Source organism: Rousettus aegyptiacus, unplaced genomic scaffold, assembly GCF_014176215.1.
Source record: "Rousettus aegyptiacus isolate mRouAeg1 unplaced genomic scaffold, mRouAeg1.p scaffold_m13_p_10, whole genome shotgun sequence".
Classification (NCBI taxonomy): Eukaryota; Metazoa; Chordata; class Mammalia; order Chiroptera; family Pteropodidae; genus Rousettus; species Rousettus aegyptiacus.
Genome location: NW_023416285.1, coordinates 73,514,576 through 73,541,309, shown reverse-complemented (window position 1 = coordinate 73,541,309; position 26,734 = coordinate 73,514,576). Strand labels below are relative to the sequence as shown.

General features: G+C 33.8%; 1 protein-coding gene across 7 annotated transcripts in view; it reads left to right on the top strand.

The window, feature by feature from the left end:
* Nucleotides 1–17,973, top strand: part of UBE2K (ubiquitin conjugating enzyme E2 K) — a 63,299-nt gene extending 45,326 nt beyond the window's left edge. For all 7 annotated transcript variants that reach the window (XM_036228032.1, XM_036228034.1, XM_016119953.2 and 4 more), the window contains 4 exons: nt 5,009–5,091; nt 12,979–13,078; nt 14,290–14,418; nt 14,734–17,973. In XM_036228032.1, the coding sequence (XP_036083925.1) occupies nt 12,989–13,078; nt 14,290–14,418; nt 14,734–14,808 (294 nt within the window). In that variant the 5' untranslated portion in view covers nt 5,009–5,091; nt 12,979–12,988 and the 3' untranslated portion in view covers nt 14,809–17,973. The remainder of the gene's footprint in view (nt 1–5,008; nt 5,092–12,978; nt 13,079–14,289; nt 14,419–14,733) is intronic.
* Nucleotides 17,974–26,734: the final 8,761 nt, after the last annotated feature.

The window sequence follows — 26,734 nt, the reverse complement described above, 5'->3', positions numbered from 1 at the left end:
TGGCAGCATTGACATTTAAATTTCCTCTATAAATTGAAATTTTCATACAATGCTAGTGGGAACAAAATATTAGAGGTACTTTGGGAAATAATTAGGTTAAAATGATAAGTGTAGAGTTATCTTATGACCTAGCAATTCTACTTCTATGTATCCCCCGATAGAGATGAAAAACATATGTTCACACAACAACTTGTACAAAAATGTTTATACCCTTACAATTCATAATAGCTAAAAAGTGGAAATGACCTAACTGTCCATCAACTGAATATTATTTGTTTATAAAAATGAATGCAGTACTTACATGTGGTATAAGATATATGAACTTTGAAAACATCATGCTTAATCAAAGAAGCCAGACACAAAAGGCCACACATTGTATGACTCTTTGTATATGAAACATTGGAAGAAGCAAATCCATAGACAAAAAATAGATTGGTAGTTGCTTTGGACTGGGAGTTAGGGATGTGGAGGAATGGAGAGTGACCGCTCATGGTTACATGGTTTCCTTTGAGGTGATAAAATTATCAAAATTAGATTGCAGTGATGGTTGCATTCTGAATATACTAAAAACTATGAAGTTGTACACTTCATGTGGTCTCAAAAGTGTTTGAAATCTTGCCATCTGTAACAACTTGGATGGACCCAGAGGTTATTGTGCAGAGAAAGACAAATGGCATATGATTTCACTTATATGTGGAATCTAATGAACAAACAAAACAGAAACAAACTCATAGATACAGAGAGCATTTTGTTGATTGCCAGATGTAGGGAGGGGTTAGAGGAATGGGTGAAAAAGGGGAAGAGATTAAGCAGTTCAAATAGGCAGTTAAGACAAGAGTCACAGGTATGTAAAGTATACCATAAGAAATAAAGTCAATATTGTAATAACCGTATGGTGTTAGATGGGTACTAGATTTATCGGGGTGGTCACCTAGTAGGTTTTATTATATTGTACATCTGAAACTAATATGTTAACTGTAATTGAAAAAAAATTATTAAAAGAAAAAAGTGATTATTTTCCTCTATAGTCTGTAATTAACTTCAAAATAATTGTGTAGTTCTGGCTGTTTTAGGCACTAACTTAGGCATTATTTGGGGGATTATTTAATTTAATCTTTGAAATCTGCCCTCACTCCTTTTTAGTACAGTGAGAAATATAAACTCAAAACATGAGAACTGGGGTCTTTGCGGTGTTTTGCTACTACTACTAGCTCATGTTGTTCTTCAGGCCACTACTATCCTAATTTCAGCCATTCTATATTGAGGTAGCTTCAGGATTTAGAAAGGTCTTCTTTTAATCAACCCAAATTTGTCTCCCTCTGGTTTCATCCAGTTAGTAGTATAGTAATTGGAATTTAGTATTTTAAAAAATATGGTCCTCATCTTATTTATGGCATTAAGCTTTTGCAATAAATATTAATGGCCATATGATAAATGTGTTCTAGATATATATAGAGATTTGAATTTTTTACTGATTGTTAAATATAATGGAGAGAATGTGGATACTTTATGTGAACTTGCTGAATTCTGTTCACATATGTTTCATACGTAAACTCAGGTTTAAATTTAAGCCTTATGAGGTAAAAAGTGTTGAAGTTAGCTGGTTATATTCTCTTACTGCTGTGCAGCTAAAACTGCACAAAATTGAAAACTTACATCGATTTGGCTTAACATGGCCTCAGTATTTTCTGTTACTATTCTGTAATAAATTATTGCCCTAAAGAGCAAAAGGTTTACTTCTAGGCAGAAAAAATGGTCTTTGAAGCAGCTGAATATAGTGTAGAAGGAATTTGATCATTGTATACACTGTTATTTCTAGAGTAAATTGAAATTTATATTCTTTTAATGAAAAACCCATTAAATTAGAAAAACCAGTTCAGTGATTTGTCTAGTTACACATTAGCGATTAGGTTGTAAATTTTCTTCTCTGTCCTTGGTGATATAAACATATTTTTATATGTGAAATTGAGTATGAATTCTACTGCTCATGACCTTTAATGAATCTTCTCATCTGCACATGTATCTTTAAAATAAAATAGCATTTTCGTTTGTACAGTAAGTTAGGTGAAGCTAGTTTCATATTGTAACATCCTTGAGTTCCAAGCTTGAAACTGGAAATTCCCAATGAGTTAAGATTTACCATGAAGTAGTTGCTGAACTGTTTGTTGAACTAAAGAGTGAATGAATGTAAGATGCATATATTCATGCACCCCGTAAGAGGAGATAAGACTACTGATGACAGTGTGCCAGTATCAAGAATAGTTCTTTCATTTGAGTTTGGTAAAACCATGTAAATAGGATTGAGATTTTTGTTTCTATTCTTTGACTGCTTCTCAAAACTAATTAGTGTTCTGAAGTTAACTCAAATGGTGCTTATTAAATTAGCTTTGTTTGTGCAAATAAGGCAACTTGAATTGTTACTGGTAAATGTTTTAGTACTGTAAACCGTCCCATATCTGTTTTGTAATTAAAGTCAAATGTGACTCAAGTAGACCATAGTAAATGTCACTGGATCATTACTTACTTTTACACTTCATTCCTTCCAAGTTCTTTTGATTCTACATTTTTGTTACAGGACAGTGATGGTGGCACTGTGGGAAAAAGGACAAATACAGTGGATGTGAACTGGGTATAGAATAATAGGACATAATTCGGGATACATGTGGGTACCACTGGTGACATTAAAGTTTGAGATAGAGAAGTGCAAAATCTAATAAAGGAGGTAGTTGATACAGAATAACAAGAGCAGAGTATGAGATAAAGAGTGGTAGACCACATAAGAACTACTTATTAGACAGTTATAGTTGTATTGATAGATAATGGAGTGTCCTCTGAAAATTAAATTCTTTATTAGACCATCTGCAAATTCAAAGCTATTTATTCCTAATTTTATATATAATATAGAGTAGGGAAGAGTTTAATAATTTCCTTAGTTCTATATATATGCATGTTTTTCATGTAGTATCTATAGAGAATTGTGTATTGAAGACTTCTTTAAAAAGCAAGATAAAGCTCACATAGCCTTATTTCACTGCCTAAACCACAAACCTTTTGACATCTTCAGTGGTAAAGTTCTGTTTTTCATTCTTGTTGAAAATGTGAAACAACTTTGTTTTAAAGTCACAAAATGCTGAAATGGCTAAGTTATTGAAATTATGGCATATGGTTATTTTGTATCTCTGTGCTTTGAACTTAATGAATGGTAAAAATTAAGATGTGGATATTGTGGGTTATATCTGTTATGAAGATTGTACATAAACACTCTCTGTCTCTTAGTTGACCTGCATGATGTGTGAGTGGATACTATTTAGCCTTATAATAACAGGTTTGCCATAGCGTTAATTGCATATTCATTCAGCATTAGGCACTTTAGATACTTGGGATGCTCTAATAAGCATGATAGATACTGGGTCTTTTAGGGAAGAGCAGATAAATAAGAAAGATTATAGAAGAAGTGTGATAAGGACTATCACATAGGAAAGTACAGGGTGCTGTGGAAACAGGTCAGGAAGAAGTGATATGGAAGCTGAAACTTGAGGAGTTAGCCAGAAGAGGACATTGAGATATGTTACTGAGAAAAGAAACATGTATAAAGGCCCCAAGGCAAAAAGAAAAACATTTTAATATGACTTGTTGAGCAAACGGATGGACTATGGGGTGGAAGTGAGAGGTACATTAGGGCCAGTTTATGAATGTGGACTTACATAAAGGGAATGAGAAGTCATTAAAGGGCCTTAAATAGAGGCATGACATGAATCAGATTTGTTTTCAAGGGCTCCCTTTGGTTTTAGTGTGGGGAATGGATTGGATGGAGCAGAACTGGAGGCAGGAAAGTCAGTAGTCTGTTCAGTAACCCAGGTAAAGAATAATAGTTTCTTTTAATGAGATGGTGGTCCTGTGGATGGAGAGAAGTATTAAGAGTATTTTAAGAATACAAAGGATCAAGGTATGGCAAGTGTCCATTCATTTTAGGTGTTTTGGAGTCATTCATGACCTAAAGTGGTTTTTCAGATGGCATATAAGTTAGTAGGTGAGAAAGTAGGTATGGGTAGTACAGACAATATCAAGTCACAAGGAGCGAAGTAAAAGCTGTTTAACATCTTTCCATAAATAGCTTAGATTTGGAGCATATGTTAATGAGTTAATTTTTGAAAAGTACTTAGAATGTTGCTTGGCTCATAGTAATCTGTTATGTGTAAGGGAATTTTGACTCAAATCACTATTATGTGTCAGACAAAATAATAATCCTCCACAAGCTCATAAGTAAGAATTGATGAATTAGTTTTCATTTCACAGTGATCTGATAAGAGTTAGCATTTTCACTTTGTTCATTTTGTGTTTTTCTATGCTAGGACAGGTAGGTGAGTAGAGGCTCAGAATCTTAAATTAGATTGTACGAGTTTGCATTTTGTTCTGTTGCTAACTAGTTTTGTAATTTTAAATAAATATCAAACTCTGAGCCTCAGTGTCTATAATAATAGGCCTTCGAATATTTGTTGAATTATTTTTTTAAAAGAATTTGAGAAAAAAATTGCTATGGAAAAAATAGGAGCAATATTACAATCACTTACTACTTGTGCTTCCACATACTACTGATTTTGCCTACTTTTTCTTCAGACCTTATTTACACCCTACTTCGCCCCCCCAAAAAAGTTGTCATTTACTATCTGTATTTTTATTTTATGTACACTTTATTTACTTAAGTGGATTTTAGTCCTTGTTGTATTTCTCATAGCATCTAACATTATTGTAAACACCTAGTAATTGTTGGGTTTCTTTAAAGGCGGAGCATTTATTAAAAGGTTTAAAAAGAATGTACGTCAATGACAACATTCGGCTTACTAAATGCTTTGTCTTCTACACCCCTCCTTTCACTTAGGCAAAATGATGTAATGTAAGTATGGACATTTTTTTTTAATCTGAGGATTTCATTTTCTTGCAGTTCTATTTAAACTATATATACTTTATTTTTGTTACTTAAAAACTCAAGTGTACTTTATATTTCTAGGTCCGGTTTATCACTAAAATATGGCATCCTAATATTAGCTCTGTCACGGGGGCTATTTGTTTGGATATCCTGAAAGATCAATGGTAAGAGATTTTGAATTTACCTTGTCTCCTCCCTCATACGAATTCCAACACTATATTTAGATTGTTAAATGAGTAACTACCTCAAAACAAAAGCATATATTATACTTTCTCTTATTTGGCAATAATATTAAAACTTTATGAAGTCTCTTAAGTACATAATTGAAAATGTGATAATTGAGATCACAGTCTATATTTAAAATAGTGACTTATTGGGTAGTGTCAGATGCTAGCTTTACATCTTGAAAAGTCTTGGACTTCATTTGTTATTTTGATAAATTTTATTCTTTGTTATCTCAAGAAGATATTTGTGAAAGATTTATTGTGAAGTAATCAGTTCTGACTTGACCTGGATGGAAAGTAGGTAACAAAAGTGTTAAAATGGTGTTATTTGAGCATAGTAAAGGTTCTCAGATTCTAAGAAGGAATATTTTGTAGGCGATATCTTTATTTGCATAGGAATTTATAGTGCTGTTATTTTATTTATTTTTGTCTGAGTAGATTTCAGCAGCATGATGTTTTAACTTCTTACTCTGGAACCATTATATTCAAATCCTGACTCTGCCATTTACTAAGCTTTGTGTTTCTGAGAAAATCACTTACTCTTTGTGCCTTGGTTTCCTCATCCGAAAAAAGTGGGATTAATACCTACTTAATAGGGTTATTGAGAGGATTAAACGAGTTGTTTTATATAATTCTCTTAGACTAGAGCCTGGCTCGTTCTAAAACTTTGGATGGAAAGACTAAGACAAGAGGTATAAAAAGACATTGGAGTGAGAGAAAACAGTAATAAGTTGACTTGTTAAGGAAGCAAAAGAATGGAAACAGGAATGATAACATTCAGTGTATGGATGATTTGGTTTATTTAGTAACTGGAGTTTCAGGTTTTGTTTTGTTTTCTTTTTCCATCCTAATAGCACATCTGAGTAAGGCCTCTCCCTCAGTAGGTCATCATTTGAGATCTGATTTCTTGATCTATATTCCATACTGTTAAACATTGGACAGTGTGGAATACACCTAATTATTTTCTGTCATTCATTTGATTTTTGACTTTTTGTAACTTACTAAATTTCTTGGCCTCCGTGTTTTTACCTATGAAGTCATCTCCAAGGCACCCAGCTCTAATTAATGTATTAATGTATATTTATACATTAATAAGAGACATCTTACTTTTTTTCATTTGGTTTCTAGGACATCAGCTCTGTTCTTCCCTTCCTGTGCCCACCTCCAGTCTCCTTAACTATTTCCTCTTTCCTCTCCTAGAGCTTTGCACATGATAATGCCTCAGGGCTAAGTCTTGACCTTTGCTCTTTTCCATCTATACTAAGTTCCTTGGTGAGCTCATCTGATCTTCTGACTTTACCATTTACATACTAGCAACTCTCAAATTTATCTTTCCTAAACTCTAGACTCATGTGTCCTGCTGCCTTCTTAACATACTGGAATATGTAATGGACATCGCAAATTTAAACATGTTGAAAACTGAACTGATAACCCTCCTAACCAAAACCTGCTTCACGTCATCTATGTTATTGACATCTTTGAAGTTTCTCAGACCAAAACCTCATTACACTCCTTGAGTCTTCATTCTCTGGTACCCTGTACCCTGTTTGCAAATCCTGTTGGTAAAACCTCGCAAAATCTTAGCAGCTTTACTAGGTCCAAGTCTCATTACCTCTTGCCTGGATGATTACTATATACTATCCCCATACTCCGACTTTTCCCTACTCAGGTTCTTCTCAGTAAGAATGATACTCTCCCTCCTACCTGCTACCTTAAAAACAAAGCCCCAAACTAAAATCTTCCACAGACTTTCCTCTTTGCTCAGAGTTAAGCCAGCAGTACTACCACTTTTTATTATTTCCCTATAGATAGTTGAAAGATTATGGTGACTGACTATAAATGGAGAGAGTTGAATTTTTGTACCAAAACTTTTTTTTATTAACTGTTTCCATTTCCTAAGGTGAAATAGCTGGATTTAGTCTTGTTTGATACCTATTCAATTGAAATATTAAATGATATCAAAGCTATATCAGATGAAATAGGTGAGATTGGATATCCATAAGTTTGTTCTCTCCTTGCCCTCCCTAGCTTTATTGAGGTATAATTTAGTGGATATCCATGTTTAAGTGTGAATGTTTAGACTTCAGACCTGGAATTTGAAGAAAACTACAGGATAATAATATTTGGGAAAAACAATTTGAATAAACATTGATTATTTTGGGACAGATATGCAGGAAAATTTGTTAATCTTTTAAATACATATGGATGGTGATTTACCGTTAATATTTAACAACTTATGTATGTGCGATTTATTTCTTAACTCCATAATTTATCCTCTGTGGAAACTTTTCTGATTTTTTTTCCCGACTGACACCTTTTATGACCATTTACCTGGGGAAGAAAATGACAACACATAAAAATTTTATTCACTGATACTGCTCTTCCGTAATGAACAGGCATTAAGAGAATATGTAGATGGTCAGTAAACTATAGCATCATTAGTCATCAGGGAAATGCAAATGAAAATCACAGTTGGATACCACTATATACTTGTAAATGGTTCCCATGAGTTGCAGGTAGGAATGCGGTTTAACCGCTCAACCAGTAATAGCTACCAAAGCTAAACTTACACTATCAATATGGCCTAGCACTTCAACTCCTAGGCATATATCCAAGAGAAATTCAAGAGAAATGAGTGCATAAATCTACCATAGGTCTACTGGTACAAGAATATTTATAGCAGATTTATTCAAATTGGAAATAACCTAAATGTCTATCAATAAGAGAATGGATATATAATGGCATAATTATACTGTGGAACACTACATATCATTAAAAAGCATATCAACATAGACAGCATGGATGATTCTCTCAAACATGCTGAGTGACAGAAGCCAGACACAATGAGGTACGTACTGTATAATTCTGCTTTATGAAATTCAAGATAGGCCAGAACTAATTTATGGTTATAGAAATTAGGACAGTAGTGTGGGGATAAGCAAGGATTGTGAATGGGAGGGGCAAGAGTGAGTCTTTTTGAGTGCTGGAAATATACTTTATTTTGATCTTGGTGGTGATTACATGGCAGTATACATAAATAAAAATTTATCCAGCTGTACAGCATTTTACTCTGCTCTTAATACTTTAATAAAAAATTATAACAAAACTACCATTCTTTTTAGCATTCAGTGTTTTAAATAAATGTAGATTATTTATTGATGATCTTCTGGAAGATCCTTAACAGAGAAATTAGTCAACAATACAAACAATTCACATGCTTGTTCTACATGCTAAAGGCCCTAATGAGTCTATATGAATGAATATTTAAATAGTCATGTTAATTGCTTTTGATAGCAACCGAAATTAATTGAGTGAAAGTAGACTTACATGTTACTCATTGATATGCACCGATTCATTAAAATTAGCTAACATTTTGAAATTTCATACTCCTGTTTGCCTGTTAGGATTTGTTTTTAATAGATTTAGGCTAGTTTTATTCACTGAGTCCTAAAAATCTCAATGCAATATGAATTCAATCAGTACTTTGTGAAAAGAACTGGTACAAAATATTGTATTTTCAGTTGTGTACTTTTTTCTTTTACTAAATTTAGATTTAAAAATTTGAAGTCAAAAAATATACATTTCTTTATGCCATCAAAGATGTAGTGTCTATAGTGTTTAGGGCTGGAAGAGCAGGTTTCATTTTGATATTAATTTTGTTTTAAACTTATTAAAACTTTGCCTTTAGATTTTTTCTGCCATGTGGTGTCATTTTTACAGAATTCACAAAACTATTTTTTCAAAAGGAAAAGTGCTAGATAATCTATATTTGCTGAAAGGTTTAGAATGCTTTATTCAACTAATTCTTTTTTTTAATTAAATTTTATTTTGAAATGATTACAAATTTATAGAAAAGTTGAAACTATTTTTTTAAAAGTAGCCAAAACCTTTTACCTGAATGACTTCAGAGTAAATTACTGACCTGATACCCCACCGTACTTGAATTCTCTAGAGGGTTCAACCAATTCTTAATGGTTTTTAAACACTACCGGATGTTTTTTAATGAAAATATTCAAGCATACAGAAAACATAATTTTTTCTCATTGAGACTGAGAAAATTGTTATGAAATGAATCAAAAGTTATAGCTCCAGGTTTTTCCTTTAGTTTTGAGGGCATACTATTTCTTTTAACATGTTCGGCTATAGGGCCTTAGTTTCTGAATCTTGAAGTGGTAGCTCCAGAGGTCTATAATAGTTTGCGTCTTCCCAATAAAGACTTCAAGTAAAAGAACTTATAAATTTCTAAGGGAAGAATTTATCACTTCAATTTAAAATAAATATTAAATTGGAAAATACATAACATAAAATTTGCTGTCTTGTTTTTTGTACATTGACATAAAATATTGTAATCTCAACTGTTTTAAAGTGTAGTTGAGTAATAAGTGTTTCACATTGTTGTGCAACCAATCTCCAGAACTTGTTTTTTTAAAAACAAAACAAAACAAAACAAAAAACAACCAAGACTTTACATTTTTTTAGAGCACTTTCAGGTTCAGAGCAAATTTGAGAGAAAGGTAGAGATTTCCCACATACACCCTGTCCTCACACACGCATAGCCTCCCCTATTATCAGCATCCTCTCTACCAGAGTGGTATATTTGTTATAGTTGATGAACGTACAGTGATAATCCCAATCACCCAAAATCCATAGTTTGTTATGTTATAGTTCACTCTTGTACATTCTTTAGGTTTGAACAAATATATAATACTATGTATTCATCATTATGGTAAAGAGTGTTTTCTCTGCCTTAAAATTCCTCTGGGCTCTGCCTCTTCCCTCTACCCTATCCCTCCTCTCGCAGAACTTTTTCAGCTTGCCAAACTTAAATCATTTACCCCTTAAGCTTCCCCATTCCACCCTCCCTCCAGCCCGTTAGAACCACCATTGTACTTACTGTCTTTATTAATCATAGTGGGGTTTTTTTTATTCCTGGCTTCACTTACAGAAGGTCTTAAGGATTCATCCATGTTATAACAGGTGTCAGATTTTCTTTTTAGGGCAGAATAATATTCCACTCTATGTATATACCACATTTTGTACACTCATCAGTTGATTTGCTTCCACTTTTTGGCTATTATGAATAAATTTTATTATGAACATGGGTGTACAAATTTATTTGAGGCTCTGCTTTCAATTATTTTGGGTATGTATCCAGAAGTGGAATTGCTATATGTTTTCGGTTTTTTGTTTTTAATTGCCATACTGTTTTCTGTAACAGTCGCTCCATTTCGCATTCCCACCAACAGTGCACAAAGATTCCAGTTTCTCCACCTCCTAATCAACAGCTGTTATTTTCTTTTTTATATAGGAATCATCCTAATGGGTGTGAGGTGGTATCTCATTGTTTAATTTACATTTCCCAAATGATTAATAATGTTAAGCATCTTTTCATGTGCTTATTAGCTATTTATATATCTTCATTGGAGAATTCTTTGTTCAAATCTTTTATCTTTTTTTTTTTTTAATTGAGTTTGTTTGTACTTGAGGCATGGAAGTTCTTTATATATTCCAGATATTAACCCCTTTTCAGTTATATGATTTGCAAATATTTTCTCCCATTCTTTGGGTCGTCTTTCACTCTGTTGATTATATCCTTTGCACAGGAGTTTTTTTTCCCCTCCTCTCTACACAATAGTTTTTAACTTTAATGTATTTATATACTAATTTTTCTATTTTTTTCTTTTGTTGCCTGTACTGTTGATGATGTCTGAGAAAATCATTGCCAACTCCAATGTCATGAAGTTTTTCTCATATTTTTTTTCTAAGAGTTTTAAGTTTTAGTTCTTACATTTAGGTCTTTAATTCATTTTGAGGTAATGTTTGTACATGGTGTAAGTCAAGGGCCCGACTTCATTCTTTTGAGAGTCCATGAAATTTTAAAATGTTTATAAATATGTAAAGCTATCTTGTAATGTTAAGATTTTGCTAAGATTTAGATGGCTTTTATTTTACATTATTTTATGTTTTGTTGCAAATTAAAATAATTACCGTGAATTTAATTATTTTAATATGGAATATTTATTTTGAGTAAAGCTTTTTCTTCAATATTCATATAAATTTCCTTCAAAGAAACAATTGTATTAATTAAAATAATTTAGATTAAGATTTTGTTTAAAATGATGCTATGGCACAGGTTTTTTAATTAGGATGCTTAAGTCTATTGAGATATTAGAGTAGCCAGCTCAACTTTGTATATTCTGTTTCTGCATCATTTCGTATTTTTGTCCTTTTTGGGTGTTTTAAGTCAACTTCATGCTGATACATTTAGGCAGCTTTTGATGTGCATGTGCCTTTCAACATTCTCTTTAAAGTTAGTTACCCAAACAAAATTAAATTTCAGTAGTATGCTTCTAATTAAGAAAGAGTTCAACTTTGTTATGATAGAATGGCAGGACAAGAATGAAAATATAAGGACTAAATTTGGATTTTTATGATTTGACATCTGTCTTAGAATATCATCCATTCTAAAGTTGTTACAAATATTAGTTAAAAATAACTTATGTAAGCTCTTAGGAAATTTACAACCTTACTCTAGAAAAACAGTTTCTACTTTCCCAGCCCTAGTTCAGAATTAGAAATTTCCATTACCTAAAATTACATGATGGTTTTAAAAGGTTTTAAAATAATATTCTCTTTTTAATACTAGTTTAGCATTTCAGCTCATTTTTAAACATCAGACCACTTTTTTTTCCTATTCCTGTTGCTCCTCTAAAAGTATATATTGATCAATAAAAAAACATTCTGATAGTATTTTAGAGAATGATTCGTGATACAATTTTTCTCTAATAGAGACCTATAGATGTAAAACTGCCTTTATCAGTTTGGAACAGCCTTTCTCAATTTGCTTAATCTGTAATGCACTAGAGCAGTATTTCTCAAACTTTAGCTTGCATCAGAATCACTTGGAATACCTGTTAAACCAGAGTTTCTAATTCAGTAGGTCTGGGATGAACCTGAGAATTTTCATATCTTACAAGTTCCCAGGTGATGTTGATGCTGCTCATTGGAGAAAACATGCTGTCTTAAGATATCCATTATTGGTAATAAATTAACCTTCTAAACATGTAAGATGGTGGTGTTTATATGCTATCCTTGGGAAAATAGAGAATACAGCCACTCAGAAATTTTCTCTGTTCTGTGATCAAAATGAGGAACCTTACTGAAAATGACTGGTTTATAATGATCTAATTTGTGTGGTAAAATGGGCATATTTATATCATCAAAATTTTAAATATTTCACTTTGTGCTTATTATATTTATATTATATATTATATATTTATATATGAATTGGCCGAACAATTTTTTTAACAGAAATGCTGTGAATCTTTGCTGGTTAGGTAGATAACATTTTTCAGGTACATATTTGCTTTATAAATATATTTGGAAGCATGAATTAAGAAAAAAATTGGCTGTTTCTGAATGTTATGGAATAATTCAGGCTTTCTTGAAAGTAAAAGGTATTTGTTTTTAGGGTGCCTCTGAAAGAAATTTCCATATATTAGTATATCACTTTATTTTAACTTTGTGCCTGGAGAAATGGATAGAAAGTAAGTCAATGGATAAAGTTCACCAGAAGGATATTGGTAATAAGACAAGAAAACACGGACAACTTGAATTATCTTAAGAATAGAAAGATTCATTCATTGTAAAGAAGAAAAAAATAGGCAGACGTGTAATTATAAATTTCTGTAACTCAATTATTTCATTAAGCCAAAACCTGGGTTATTTTTAGCTCCAGTAGTTATTGTGATTTATTCAGAAAACATCCATTTTGCTTTTATCATGCAGATTATTCTTAATTTGATATTTCCCTATTTTTCATTTTAGGGCAGCAGCAATGACTCTCCGCACAGTATTACTGTCATTGCAAGCATTGTTGGCAGCTGCAGAACCAGATGATCCACAAGATGCAGTAGTAGCAAATCAGGTATGATAGCTGCTTTTGAAAGACTTTTTACTTACCTTTAAGTCTCTACTTCAGTGGCTTGCAATGTTGACAAATGAGCATTTCTGTTGAAACTAAATTTGGAAATGGTTTCCTTCCTTGTGGTAAGATTATTTTGTAATATGTAATAGTGAAGACAATTTATTTTTAACATATTCAAACACATGCTTTTTCAAGATGGTATTCATTTCTACAGGTCATTTCACCCAATCTGCCATATTTTCTCTGCCTGAGGAGCCTTTTCCTCTGAGCAGACTTTTTCTTTTCCTTGAAAAATTGTTCACTCCTAGCTTTACGTATGTCCTTGTTACTGTGTTCTATTATTTGTCTCAGAGTGCTTAGAATGATGGTTTTACATGTTATATACATGTGCTGATCATTCATTTTTGGTAGTCAGAAGCTTGAGTCCCAGCTTTGATTTTCTGTTTAGTTCTGAACCTGAAAGGTTAAGGTTGAACTCAAAGGTTTCAACTAGATTTAGCATTTTAATATAAAAGGGCATCAGTCTTAAAATATTAAAGATGTGTAAAATACTTTAAAAAGAAATATTAAAGTAAATTAAACAGTTATTTTAAATTTATACTTCGCTTAAGTAATAGTGGAATATTTGAGAATAAATTTATCTCTTTCCAATGCATATAGAAAGTCTTATCTTTTAAACTGTACTGTATGGTGAGTTCATAATCATCCCAAAATATATGCTGTAAGTTAGGACTTTGCATATACGTTTTCTTAAATCACCGTACATTAATATAGCTCTTGCAAAACAGCAGAGTCCAGTTGTATATTCTAGCCTGAGTTGTGGTTAATACAAAAGTTGGTCACGCTTATTAATGTCTGTGTTCTTTTAGAAGTGTATTATTCTGTTTAGTTGTATAACATTTGCCCTACACAATGTTTAGAAACATCTCTAATACCTTACTTAGTTTTCTGCTACTCATATTTGTTGAAATTGGAGATTAAAGTTGATAAATGTTATTTTTGTCTTTTGTCAATATAACTTACAAATTATAGCTTCAGGTTAAACAATCTTTTTTTGAGTGACAGTTTTTAATGGAAAGTAAATCATATTTTAAATCTATATTAGTTTTATTTAAAAAAAACAGGTTCTTAGGTAATTAAGAGTTGATTGAGCCACTATATTGGATGTTACAACTGTGTTGTCATGTCAATCACTTTTTTTCCTCTTATAGTACAAACAAAATCCCGAAATGTTCAAACAGACAGCTCGACTTTGGGCACATGTGTATGCTGGAGCACCAGTTTCTAGTCCAGAATACACCAAAAAAATAGAAAACCTATGTGCTATGGGCTTTGATAGGGTAAGTAACAAAAAAGGCATTTTGATTTTGATATGTGGTGATTTTAAATCTTTGCAGCATAGCCTTAGTTGTCAGAAGTGGTTCAAAAATACTCTTAAGTTTGTTGATAAACTTCTTATTACTAAAATCAGTGATTTTTTCTTTTCTTTTTCTGATTCCAGTCATTGGTTTTAGAAGCTTTTAATGCACATACAAGTGGCAAGGCAACAAAGATAAAAAGAACGTGGTTTTCAATATAAAGACAGTGAGTGATTCAGTACTTTAAAAGTATTTCCTTGAGAATTAATTTTTTTGTCCCCTTCTTCTTCTCTACAGAATGCGGTAATAGTGGCCTTGTCTTCAAAATCATGGGATGTAGAGACTGCAACAGAACTGCTTCTGAGTAACTGATTTACCACCTGTATGAGTGAGAGCTGCTGATATATTCAAGTTTGCCCCTTCTTGAGGAGCATCAACATCTGTTATTTTTAGGATTCTGCATAGATTTCTTTTAAACTGGCATTCTTGCCTAATGATGTTACCTAGGCACCATTGGAGACTGAAAAACAAAATCCCTGCTATGTAAATAAAGCTAATTAAACGTCTGTGTAAATTGAAAAAGGGGAAATACTTTAATTTTTTTCTTAATAGTGTAAAAATTCTTCCAGCTAAGCTAAAACCATGGAAAAACATGCTACTTTAGTGTTTAGCGGTGTACCAAGACTAGCAAGAGTTTGCTTCAGGATTTCGTTGAATAATTAAGATAATATTTGAGTGTGTCAGGGCCATTCAAATTCTTGGTGTTGCATCACAGCTACCTTAACTGTTTTTAACATGGATCCTCTGTGCCTGTGAATTTACTTGCATGCTTGTACTTGACTTCTTAGGATGGGTAGCTGAAAAGACCACCATTTTAAGCATTTGAGAATTCTTAAATATGAAATTTATCCAGAATTAAAGATGGTGACCTATTCAGAGCCTTTTTGTCCTTGTTAACAGACTAGGACACCATATCTATTTTTTTCCCTCTTACCACACACAGCTAATATTCTAATAGTAAATCTCTCTATATTTGGTGGGGAAATGTGCTGAGGAGCAATATCCCTTGCTCCATTTTTGAGTTGTCTATGTGGAATGTTTTGTCATAGATCTTCGCTCTTAAAACGTTCCTATGTAAGTAAATAATAATGTAAAATTGGAGGTGCCCATTTTGTTTCTCTTGCAAAACGAGATGTTGCAGTATTCCTAAGATTTGATCAAAGAACCAATTTAGTTTTTCAGTGAATTTGATCTTTCTATTTTTAAACTCGACGAAATTTTTCTTTGATAATTGGAAAGGATGAAATTAACTGCAGTTTTCTGGCCTAATTTTGGCTTTATGGAGATTGTTGTATTGGATATTTTGAAAGTCACTCTTGCTTGAATTTCCCCCTATTGAAACAAGAGCTGTGTTGGTATTTTACTGTACATACTTCAAATGCACATAGGAATAGAAGTGTGTTATAAATCTAGCTTTCTTTATGATGTTTCTGATAATATGAAAATTGAAAACTTTACCTTCTCTTGTACATAGTCAGACTTTCTATTCGTATTAAAATTACATTTCATTCTAAGTTCAAAAGTTTGAAAATTATTAGTTTTGCAAGCTCAAACACTAATGTGATCATTTTATGAGGGTTGAAATGGATTTATGCAGGTAGTTCTATACATAGAAACACAGTTCTTAGGAAATTTTCAGGACCAATGCAAAATAATAAAAATGTAGTAGAATCAGAATGAATTAAAGTAAGGCTATATATTAAAAGTCAAAAGATTTGCTGTTTTTCCAAGTGTTATTTATCCTAAATTATAATCATTAAGTGTTTGGAAAATAATTTTGAACCATAAATTCAGCATAATTTCATTTGACTTCTCAATCTTAGAAGCAATAAAAAGAACCATTGTTAAATATGTGGTATTGTTAAAGATGTGAAGGTTCTTCCAGAAACTTGTTAAAACTTGTTAAGCCTTTCCTAATCAATAGTAAACTCTTGTAGTTGATAATACTGCATACTAAACACAAGTTGCTATGTTTTTTTCCACTATATATTTGCTTAAGTATAGATTTCTTTATACAGTTACTTCCTTTAGTTGTTGTAGTTTAGTTATTTTCTAAAAATGCCAAAGGAAACAAGATTTTTCTTTATTTATTTTAAAGAACTAAAACCTTGTACTTTATATTTTGAAGAAAGGTTAGAATTGTGTGAAAGTGTAGACAGTTTTGTTGCATTGTTAGAATTTTTCTTTAGTGCAGAGCAGCTTGGTAATATATTAGTAATATTTTAATTATTTCAAATATCAAACACATCTACCCAGTTTACTATTTACCTATGTTATCAGGGTGTGTTTAATTGTCCTGTGGTTAAATAAAGGAGAGAACTCAGAGGTAATTACTAAAGGTCAAGCATTACACATTTAACTCTGGGAGACAGCTATAACTTGCCTTTGATTTTTATTCACATTTGCAATATAGGGTATCTACTCATCTAACTGTAATTCAACATCCAATATCCAAGTGCCCAGGAAATTTTAAAAGTACAATATTTGGTATGAGAGTTTTCCATAATGGATTTTTCATTTCAAAATATATTTACCTCATTTTCCTGTAATGTGATTATCAGCCCCCCGCCCCCCTTTCCTATCTGGTACATGTCCCACTGTCATCCTGGTGTTTTTCGTTTTCTTGCCTTTTTTTTCCCTTTTCTACAGGTAGATTTATTTCCTCAGACATAGAAATGAAGTCATTCTTTTTTTTCTCTGGTCTTATATATGTTTGGAAAAGGACACTAAAAGCATAGGTACCCTGGTGAAAATTATTTTTGTAATTCAATTTTTTGTGCTTTGTCAAGTTTTAAAGGCCTCAAAAATTATGGTTAAATATATAGTGCTATCCTATTTAGGGCAGGCGGATTTTCTAGAAGCCACTGATACACCAATAGGCTTTTATTGTAATTAAGTTTGTTTCATAAGTGTGTGCCTGACCTTTAAAAGAACAAATAATTAGTTATGTAGTATTTCAGTACAGATTACTGAATGTGAATAAATAGCAATTTGTGACCCAAATAAGTATACAGTTAAGTATATAAATATTTGAGGAACATGTGTTCGATGCTCCGAGTTGGCTCCCCCAAATGTTTGGAATTGTGACAATAGTGGTTTACTTAAAACATATTCAAATATGTATATGTATATGTTTGGATTCCAAGTATTTTGCTTTTGAGGAGAATATGAAATTAAAGTAAGACTGATTTGGGGGAGCTATTTCACATTTGTGATTGTTGGCGCTTAAAACTATGCAAAATAATTTTTTAAAGTATAAGAATTGGCAGTTAAAGTGGATATTGCTTTTTTATGCACTGCAGAATGTAGCATGTCATGTTACTGTTTAGGCTGCTTAATAAGTTTATCAATGTGAAAAGCAAATCTTGGCTATAAAGTGTATACTTGATTTGAGCTTTTTAAAGCTGCAGTAGGAGTGTGATAATGTTTTCACAGCCTTGTAGCAAAATAGGAAATAAAACATTTTGTTACTTCAAAGATTTAAGATGGATTCGGACAGGGAAGAGTTGGAGCCAGGTATACTTTCTTGTACATAGATGGAAACGTTTGGGTATGAAAATGGAAGCTGTTTACAGTTAACTTTAGTTCATGGACTTGTACAAAATGATGTTGTATTAATCACTTTTTCTAGTTAAATTTCAATTCCAGGGTACAAACCATTGATTTAAAGTTTTCGCATTTCTATTCTTTTAGTACCAGTTCAAAAGAAAGGTTTTTAATATGTGCTATTTGCTATCACTGGGGAGGAAGGCGACTTCAAGTATATACTGATAAATAGCCTTTTTCCCAAATGTAACTTTTCTGCACTGTCTACATATTTCGTCACGTTCTATTTACACTGTTGCAATATGGATCAAAAATATTGTGTGGCACAGGGTAGGGAAACGCCAGTATCTCCCTTGTCCCATTTGTTCATTTACCACTTTATTGGACTGATCAACCTTTATAAACGTGTCATCACCTAAATGTAAGTTGTGAATGTGCCACCTTTTGCTTGGTTATTTCAACCATGCTGCTATATATAATCAGGTGTGGCACAGGTTATTAGTTTTGTTCTAGGGGCAAATGGATACAAATCATTGCACTGTGCTGTTAACCAATCCTTGTGTGCTTGCTGTTCCCTACTTTTTACAGGCATCATAATAAAAGCTAGACTATTTCTTTTTTGGGGGGTGGGGGTGGGGGGAGAGACTTATTTAATGTAATTTAAAGACTTTTCCAATAGAAAATGAAATACTATGGAAAATACTATCTATTTTTTAGCTTTCAGCAATTGATGGTGCTTCGTTGTGTTTGCTGGAAGTCTACTGCCATTATAGGGATTCTCATTAATTTTACCAAGAAAGAACTTTGCTTGTTAGCTTCCCTAGATCTCTGTTCTAAACCATCTGTTAGTGGTAAATTCTGTAGGAGGGTCTGTTCTGAGCCGTCAATTTCCTGTAAGGGGAAAATGGGTGGGTTACCAGAAAGACCATGAAGCTGGGTGGGCTGTGGGTGGAGGGTTGGGTGTTTGTCTTGAGAGTTAAAACTACAAAACACTTTTGTACACAACTGATTTTTTAAAAAATAAACACATTTTTAAAGATGTTGAATTATCCCCTCCCCTGCCCCCTTTACTGGGAATTCTTAAAAATAAATGCATGCATGTTTTCCCCTGAAAATGGTTTATATCTTCTTTCTGGGTACTCATCTATGGAAAGGCAGTTAAGCCTCCACATTACTTTAAACAAGAAAAAGAACCAGGTAGAGATTGCTAGTCAAGTTGCAAAGTGATGAGCATACAATGATGGAAGCAGTTAATTATGCTGGGTTTTTGAATTTTAAAATGGGTTGAAATTGTTTAATTCTAATTAAAATTATTTATTTGAAAATAGAACATTATTTGGCTATGTTCTATTTCAAAATTTAGAGTAATTCAGTTGATTCTGAAAGTAATACTGTTTATTCTATTTTCAATATGTGGAAAGGATTCTGAATTGAGTTTCAGAAAGTCCTGGGTCACTATCCTTGGATTTACCCCTGCCTCCGTTAGTGCTGATAATTAGAAGAGGCTATCTTGGTTAGTGTTTGTACTAGTTATTTCACATATCAAAACTGATGGTTACTTTGTGTCTCTAGGGTATTCATAACCAGCTCTCAGCAGTCCTTTGAGTTTCTGTAGCCTGGAAATGGGATTGCTCCTGACTGGAATACCAGTATAAAGTGCTGTTTCCATGGAGCAATCTGGATCTTTACATATTAAAAATCATGGACAACAAATGGAATTTCAGTGAGCTCTCATGTGAGTCCTTAGCAAAGGATGGCCAGATTTAAAGTGTAATAAATGGTACATGTTTTGATTTTGATCAAAGAAGATTTTCGATGAATAACATGAATAATAAAGCTTTTAAGAGTATGTCCTGTAGCAATATATACTATCCATGTATTCGTGGTGTAATATTCATTTCACCCCATTTAATTTCAGTAAAAAGACAAAACAACTTTTATAATTTAATCTTTTATTATAGCTAACCATTTAATAAAATGTTGAACCAAAGTCAAAAAAAGTCCAAGTTGTTTAAATATTCAGTTTGTAGTATTTGTAGAGCCTTCTTTCAGTATACATAAACACTGTATAAAACTGGACAAAATTTGAGAAACCCAAAGTATGGTTTATTACTGAGTTTGTATACCTAGTATTTTGTTTCTCCCATACAGCATAAAAATTTTGCCGCATGTACAGAATAAGCCTAACTTGATTAAGGTCAACTAGTACTTAATACAGCTAGCATTCAGCTCTTTAATTATTTATTGTGTTTAGCAGCACTTCATTTTCAATATGTGAAACACATATAAGTTCCTTTGCTATACACATTGTTTTTGCATTATATTGGTAAATAGATGTTTCTGCCCAAAATGATATTGAGAAACAGGATTCATGACGTATAAGACATTTATATAGAGAGCCTTCCAGTCTTTTTCCAGTATTTTTTCTTTCCTTTTTAAAAATATGTCAAATGATTTGGATACCCAGAGTCACAGGTTATTTTTGATAGAAATCTCATAATACTGCCTACAAAATTTGGTAGCATTTTGAGATCTAAAATTCTATTCTTGTTTTTCTTAAAAATAGGAAATGTAGAGGGGTCATTTGCAAGCATAAAAAGGAAAATCAGTTCAGGTGGGAGTGAGGTCTGTAAGGAAAGTAAATCCAAACAAGTTTTTGTGGTGTGACTTGAACAGTGTTTTGGTGAACTACTTTCAACTGTATTTAAGTTTCCATGACTTCTGAAGCTACTTTACGTGCACCAAACATACTTTTTTCCTATTTTTGGAAAAAAGAATACATGGTGTTTTTGGTTTATGGGACCTGTAGAAAATTATCTCCTAAAATGCAAAATTGATTTGGCCCTAAAAATCGCTGTATTCTATTAGAGATACTTTAATTCTTAATTGCATTAAAGTCATACTTCGGTGCGTATGAGGAGAGGTGTAGCTCCTCTCAGGTTAACCTTAAAATGTCAGGACAACAGTAAAATCAAAAGGCAACATTTTTTATAAGGAAACAGAATAATAGTTTGTTGAGGTGACATTGAGCATGATTTTTTTTTCATTTAAAATAATTATATTTTAAATAATGTGTATTTTTAAAAATTAGTAATGAAGACTTCATAGTGGAAAATCTTTCCTCTCTAGCTCACCTGACAGTAGACATACTAGCCTTTTAGTATTTTTCAGACACACCAGGCTTCTTTCCATCGCAGGTCCTTTGAAGAGCCTTTTGTCTTTGCCTGGTATGCTCTTCCCCCAGATCCTCACATGTCTTACTTAATCATTTTATTTATGTTGCTGTTCAAATGTCAGGCCTTCCCTGATAATCCTAACAAACAGCTTCTGCCTCCATTCGGCTCTCCCTTTACTGCTTAATTTTTCTTTATTGCAGATTCGAGGCCTCTGTGAAAGGCAGATGAAGGGCTATTCTAAGAAATGAGTTGGAAAAGTGGGAAAGTGAACCGAGTGTAAAATGGCTGTATAGAAGGCCCTATATTGCATTTTCCTTAGAAGGCTCGTTCTACTCTGCCTTTTTATTTATACCTTTACGAGTATCAAAAAAGATGAGGCAAGTTTTAAGAGCAAGTATAATTAATGGTATATTAATTCCATGAGGGACAAGGAGAATAGAGTCAAGACCTAAGGACAAAAAGACTATGCATGTAAGCAAGCAATTGTTATACATCCCAAAGTGCTTATGCCCTCTCAAAGGGGACAAATCAAAGTACCATCGGTAGGTACTATATTCAGTCCCAAGTCTAAGATCCCTTAGGTATGTCTGTTTCTCTTAACTGATCCTGTCTAAATACTATGTGACCTACATACTAAATTGAAGAGTTAACTGCAAAATATACTCTATAAAATGGTGCAGAAGAGAAAAGTGGAAAATAGTTTAAAATGTATAAATATATTGCTTAAAATTTTATATAAATTACTAAAATATGTAAGTAGATTTATTTAAATCATATAGTTCATTGCTGCAATCCTTATATCCGCAACTGGTCATGAGACAGGTATCACCATTAAGGTTTCCCTATATCTAATCCAAATTCACATTCCATCTAGCTAGCACCTCAGTAGATTGGGTTTTTTTTTTTTTTTCATTATGATAGTAGTCTCTTGGATTCCTCCCACATCCTTCCCTTATTCTGTTGTGGAACAGTAATGGTTTCCCTATTTAATATAGATCAGTCACCACAATCAGTATTGTAACAGTTTCCTATGAGGGACATACTTTGTCTATTAAGCACCTGAAGTGGATTATTTTTTAGCATCCTTTATGCTACAAAATTATTTTCAGTAATCATGAAATAATAAGATACACAATGAAATTTTCTTGAACTTTATATGTGTATAATGTCAAACTTTTAAAGTACAAAAAAAGTAATAGACTAATAATTTAAATTACATTAATGTATTTTTTAAGAAAAGGGGAAAAGCTATATATTATGTTTTCTACAATGAAGAACTGTGATTTCTATTTTTGAGCCTCTTAAATTTATTAATGACGTCAAAGTTGATCTTTTTATATTAATGTTCAAAAAAGATTATACCCAGATTTGTCATCTATCCTCACTCATAGTTGAGTGAAGACACTTTTAATTTTAAAAATTAAGCAACAGATAAATTATATGTAAAGATAAGGTGTCAGAATTTCATAAAAGTTTAATATCACTGTATATTCCAGAAATTGCTATACTGTCGGTGTTTTTGCTTTTCAGGATTGATACTGGTGACTTTCATAGAAAAAAATTCAAACACAATAAATCAGTTGTCATATAGAATGACAAAGTTGAAATAACTGAAGGTCAATTTATTTTTCTGATTATATCTAGGGGCTTCTGTCTTCTGCCTGTATACTAGGCAGCTGTAAAGAAAGTGGTCTCTACCCTAAAGAAGCCAGATAACCCACAAAATTTTAACTTTTATGAACCCATCAGAGAACTGAGATAACCAAATGGCCTGAAAGGGGAGTTTACACCTGTTCATAGGTGCTTTTACACTGTCCTCCACTGGCACTCAGGAGGAAGACTGGGTCGAGGTGGAGACCAGAGATAAGCCTCTTGTGGTAGTGCAGGCCCAGGGGAGGTGAGTAGCTGCTGCTGTGAGAAAGAAACCAAGCCCTGACTGAACTCCATTAAGTAGCAAAAGCTGTATTTGCTGGGGAAGGAAAGCAACACCACCCTGGGTGGCGATTAGATGGTGCTGGGGAAAGAAAAAAAAATCGCTGTCCTATGTGGGAGGGGCAGAAAATTATCCTGTAACTAGACCATTAAAGACTCCTACTGCTAAGGGTCAGGATCACTGAGGAAGGCTGACCCCTTAGATGGTTTTCTTGTAATCCTTCCGGAGCAGACTCTTTCTGGACTGTAGGTGGCCATGTTCTTGCTGTGTCCTCACAGGACCTTTCCTCTGTGTGTACAGGTCAGAATAGATTGCACAAGCTAGTTCTCTGGTGTCTCCACTTATAAGGACATTAATCTTGGTGGACCAGTGCCCCACTCTTATGACCTCATTCAACCTTAGTTACCTCCTAAAAGCCCTATCTCCAAATGCAGCCACATTGGGGGGTAGGGCTTCAACATGAATTTGAGGAGGACACAATTCAGTCAAAAGTTCTGATAAACTTTTCACTGTTGTGTCCAGGGTCTGCTAAAGTCCCATACTTTAGTACTAGATATTCACTGCCTTCTTCCCTGACCGGATTTGGGAAACTAATCCAGATTACTCTCATTTCCTTGAGTGTCAGCTGCCTGCAGCTACTGATACCAATTTATTAGAAATAACTAGCTAATTCAAGGAGAAAAATTGATTAATAGGTACAGAGTAGCTCAGCCTCGGAAACTGTGGACGTAATAGAGCCAGAAGCAATGCCAAAAACAATATTGCAGAACTGGCCCTGTGAAGATGGGGCCTCCACTGCCATTGCCTGAGGCACCAGTAGTAAAGTCCTCACCTGCTCCCAGCTGTTGTCATTGGTCAAGCAGACTGAGTATTCCCAACTACTCCCAGAATATCCCTGAGGCATCCCAACAAGAGGATGGTGACACTGCTGCCGCCCACCACTTCTAGAATGGAGTGGTCCCCATTCTATGGTGTCACAATCCAAATCTCAAATTAGCCTGGGTATTTGGTTGAGAGCACTCAGGTCATATGTCTGAGCCCTAGCCCCAAGGGAGGCTAGGAAAAAGTCTATGGCATTTTCAGCTTTTACAGAGAGAAATGAGCTCTATCTCATGAGGCGCTTAGTATGCTAACTCCAAAAAAAATGATAAACTTTTACTATAGATATGGCCTCTTTGGAGCTGAACTGTATAGGAATGTGAGGAAGTAGATACTCTGTTCCCTGGCTCAAGAAAGGCTAATTAACAGAAGGTGGGAAGGGGGGTGGGGGTTGATCCAGAACCTGGAAAACATAAAACAAGTGGGAACAAAAGTATCTGAAACTTACTGAATTTGGTTAATCAATGTCACCATAATAAAAATTAATTTTAAAAAGAAAAGAAAAAGTATCTGAGCCTGTTTTCAATTGCTGTCCAGGATATTTTGGTGGTAGTTGAGGCTACCCAGTCTGCTTGCGTTATCACTTTCTTCAGAGTGATAACAGGTGTGATGAGCAGGTGAGCAGTTACTATGCACCATGCATTGTGTGAGGTGCTTTCCATATTTTAACTCATCCTCATAACTATCTAGAAAGCAATTATTATTTACAGGTGAGAAAACGGAGTAATAGGAGGGCCTGTAAGATTTCCAAGATCTCAGTTTCAGGCATATCAGAATAGAGATGGATTCTGCAGGCAGTCATAGTTAAAGGAGGTTTATCATGGAGACCCAGGCAACTCTCCCTGCAGAGCCTACACTTCCCAGACCTTATTCAAACTCAGCTTTCCACAGAGAATTCTGGAGCAGGAAGAAGGAACTGGTCATTGTGGATCTGTTGGCCTATGTTTTACACATGTATTCTTGGTTAATAAGACAGGTACCGTGGGCATGACCGCAGTGGAGAACACTTTCCAGACCATCCCAGCTGAGAACCAGACTGACCCTAGCAAGTAAACCTGTGAGGAGTGTAACTCACTGATGGGAAGGATGTCTTACCTGTAAACTTAATCATTAATAGTGGTGCTTTTGACATGGAGATTTGATAATCGGTACTTAAGTAGATGCTGCTTTGCTTTGTATAATTAAACATTTTTTGGAAGATGTCTCATTTATCTTAAACTTCATTGAGGTATAACTTACCATAAAATATACCCCTTTTAAATGTATAATGATTTTTAGTAAATTTACTGAGTTATGCAACCATCACTACAATTTATTTTTAGAACATTTCCATCACTCCAATAAGATTCCCATGAGCCCATTTATTGTTAATCTTTGCTTTCAGCCCTATTTCCAGGCAACCATTAATCTACTTTCTGTCTCTATAGATTTGTCTTCTCTGGATATTACATAGAAGTAGAAACAAATAATATGTAGGTTTTTTTATGTCTGGCTTCTTTCACTTAGCATAATATTTCTGAGATTCATCTGTGTCGTAGCATGATCAGTATTTCCTTTTTGTTGCTAAGTAGTATTCCTTTGTATATATACATTTTGTTTATGTATTTGGATAGATCACATTTTGTTTATCCATTCACTAATTGGTGGAGTAGCATTTAATTTTATCTTAAAGTTGTTTGCTGAAAGTATACATGGAGGCAACAGAATCCAACAGGTGGTCTCATCCAAACTTCTGCCTACTGTCTTATGTTCATTATCCATTTCCTTCTCCTATATTTCATTTGCCATCAAGTTCCAGAGATTGTGTTTTCTCTCAGTAACCTGATGGAAAAGCTTAAGCAGGAAGCACTGAATTGTATAGTCAGATCATCTAGGTTTAAACTCCTGGGTTTAAACTGCCCCATCCTTGTTGAGGATACTTAGGCTTATTGTTTAACTTCTCTGAGCTCCAATGGTGTGAGTAAAGTGGAGATGAACACAGTAGCTACTTTACTGTGATTATTATGAGGATTAAATATGACAGTATATGTACAGTGCTAAGCTTTTGACGAAAGTCATTTTTCTTAGCTTTCAGTGTGGTACGGGAGACTAGATGTTAGGCAGTACAAATAGCCTCTTCTGTGTCTCACTTTCTTCATAGTTAGAGCTAGGGCAAACTAGGTAATCAAGGATCAGCACTCTCTGATCTGATGGTTAGGGTGGCAAAGGAGCTGAGTGGCCATTTTCAAGAGCCTGACTGAACCTTGCGTCATGAGAGGAAGGGGGCCTACGGTGTGAGGGAAATGAAAGCATCTCAGTAGCACTGAGTTTTATAAAGCCCAAGGAAGCAACTCTTGTTTGTAATTGCTAAGTAGAAAAATATTCAGCCTCTTCCAAACAATGAACCAGTTCCAACACAAATGAAGGCCTGTGTACCAAGCTCACATCCTCCTGTGTGGGGCCCTTTTATAGCCTCTAGAGCTCCTGGACGGGATTTCCCTTGGGGCACTCATCCTTCTGAGTATCCAGGAGTGGTGGTAAGGCCTCCGGTAAACCCCCTTCTTCAACAAAACCAGGTTTGGCCTCCTGGACTCTGAATTAATTTAAGGCACATTTCCATCACCACCTGATTGCTGCCACTTGATTGACACTGTGAGGTACTCAATCTAAGCCTTCTAGAATTTACAGAGCAAATATTTCTCTTGCATTTGAGCAATCTGTTTGT